Consider the following 829-nt stretch of genomic DNA (forward strand, 5'->3'; position numbering starts at 1 on the left):
GCGGAGCTGCTCCGGCAACTGCCCCTTCACAGCCACCACAGCTGGCAAGTGCTTTGCGGGGCTGGTGAACAAGCACCCGGCGGGTAAGGGGGCTGGGCAGGATGCTGTGGGTCCCTGCCCACTGCTGGCAGGGGAATGGCTCAGTGTGTCCCCTCTATGTCCCCAGGGCAGCAGCTGGATGAGATCCTGCAGCTCGCAGTGAACAGGATGGAGCCTGGCCTTGCCGAGGGCCCCCGCCGAATGCAGGCGCTCACCTTGCTGCTCTGGGTAAGGCCTGGCCTGGGTGCAAGAGGCAGGGAGAGCTGGGGGAGGTGGCCTGGTGCTGACCCTGCTCTGCCTCCACAGGTGACCAAAGCCCTGGTGCTGCGCTACCACCCCCTGAGCTCCCACCTGACGGACAAGGTAGGTGGTGGGGCTGGGTGATGTCGGAGGAGCCTGCCTGCTCCCCCTGTGGCTGGCTGGGACCCCCCAGAGGCAGAGCCCCCCCCTCAGGGCTCTCTCCCTCACAGCTGCTGGGCCTGCTGGGTGATGCAGAGCTGGGCCCTGCTGTGGCCGATGGCTTCTCTCTGCTCATGGCCGAATCCCCAGATGTGCTGCACAAGGGCTGCCACGCTGACGTGCGCATCATGTTCCGCCAGCGCTTCTTCACCGACAACGTCCCCAAGCTGGTGCAGGGCTTCCATGGGGCTGGCCCCGGTGAGCAGCTACCCCCAGCCTGGCCTTGTCACCCCAGGGGACCTCAACTGATGTCCCTTCCTTCACTTGGCTGCCCGTAACCATCTCTGCTCCCCACAGATGTGAAGGCCAATTACCTGAAGGGCCTGTCCCA

The 829-nt window shown here is 65.6% G+C and overlaps 1 protein-coding gene across 1 annotated transcript in view; it reads left to right on the forward strand.

The window, feature by feature from the left end:
- The window catches only part of MMS19 (MMS19 nucleotide excision repair homolog (S. cerevisiae)), an 11,120-nt gene that overhangs the window by 9,423 nt on the left and 868 nt on the right, over positions 1-829 (forward strand). The window contains exons 21-25 of the mRNA XM_010182369.1: positions 33-83; positions 167-267; positions 346-402; positions 510-696; positions 796-823. Coding sequence (XP_010180671.1) covers positions 33-83; positions 167-267; positions 346-402; positions 510-696; positions 796-823 — 424 coding nt within the window. The remainder of the gene's footprint in view (positions 1-32; positions 84-166; positions 268-345; positions 403-509; positions 697-795; positions 824-829) is intronic.

The sequence above is a fragment of the Mesitornis unicolor genome, unplaced genomic scaffold (genome assembly GCF_000695765.1).
Source record: "Mesitornis unicolor isolate BGI_N332 unplaced genomic scaffold, ASM69576v1 scaffold29650, whole genome shotgun sequence".
Lineage (NCBI taxonomy): Eukaryota > Metazoa > Chordata > Aves > Mesitornithiformes > Mesitornithidae > Mesitornis > Mesitornis unicolor.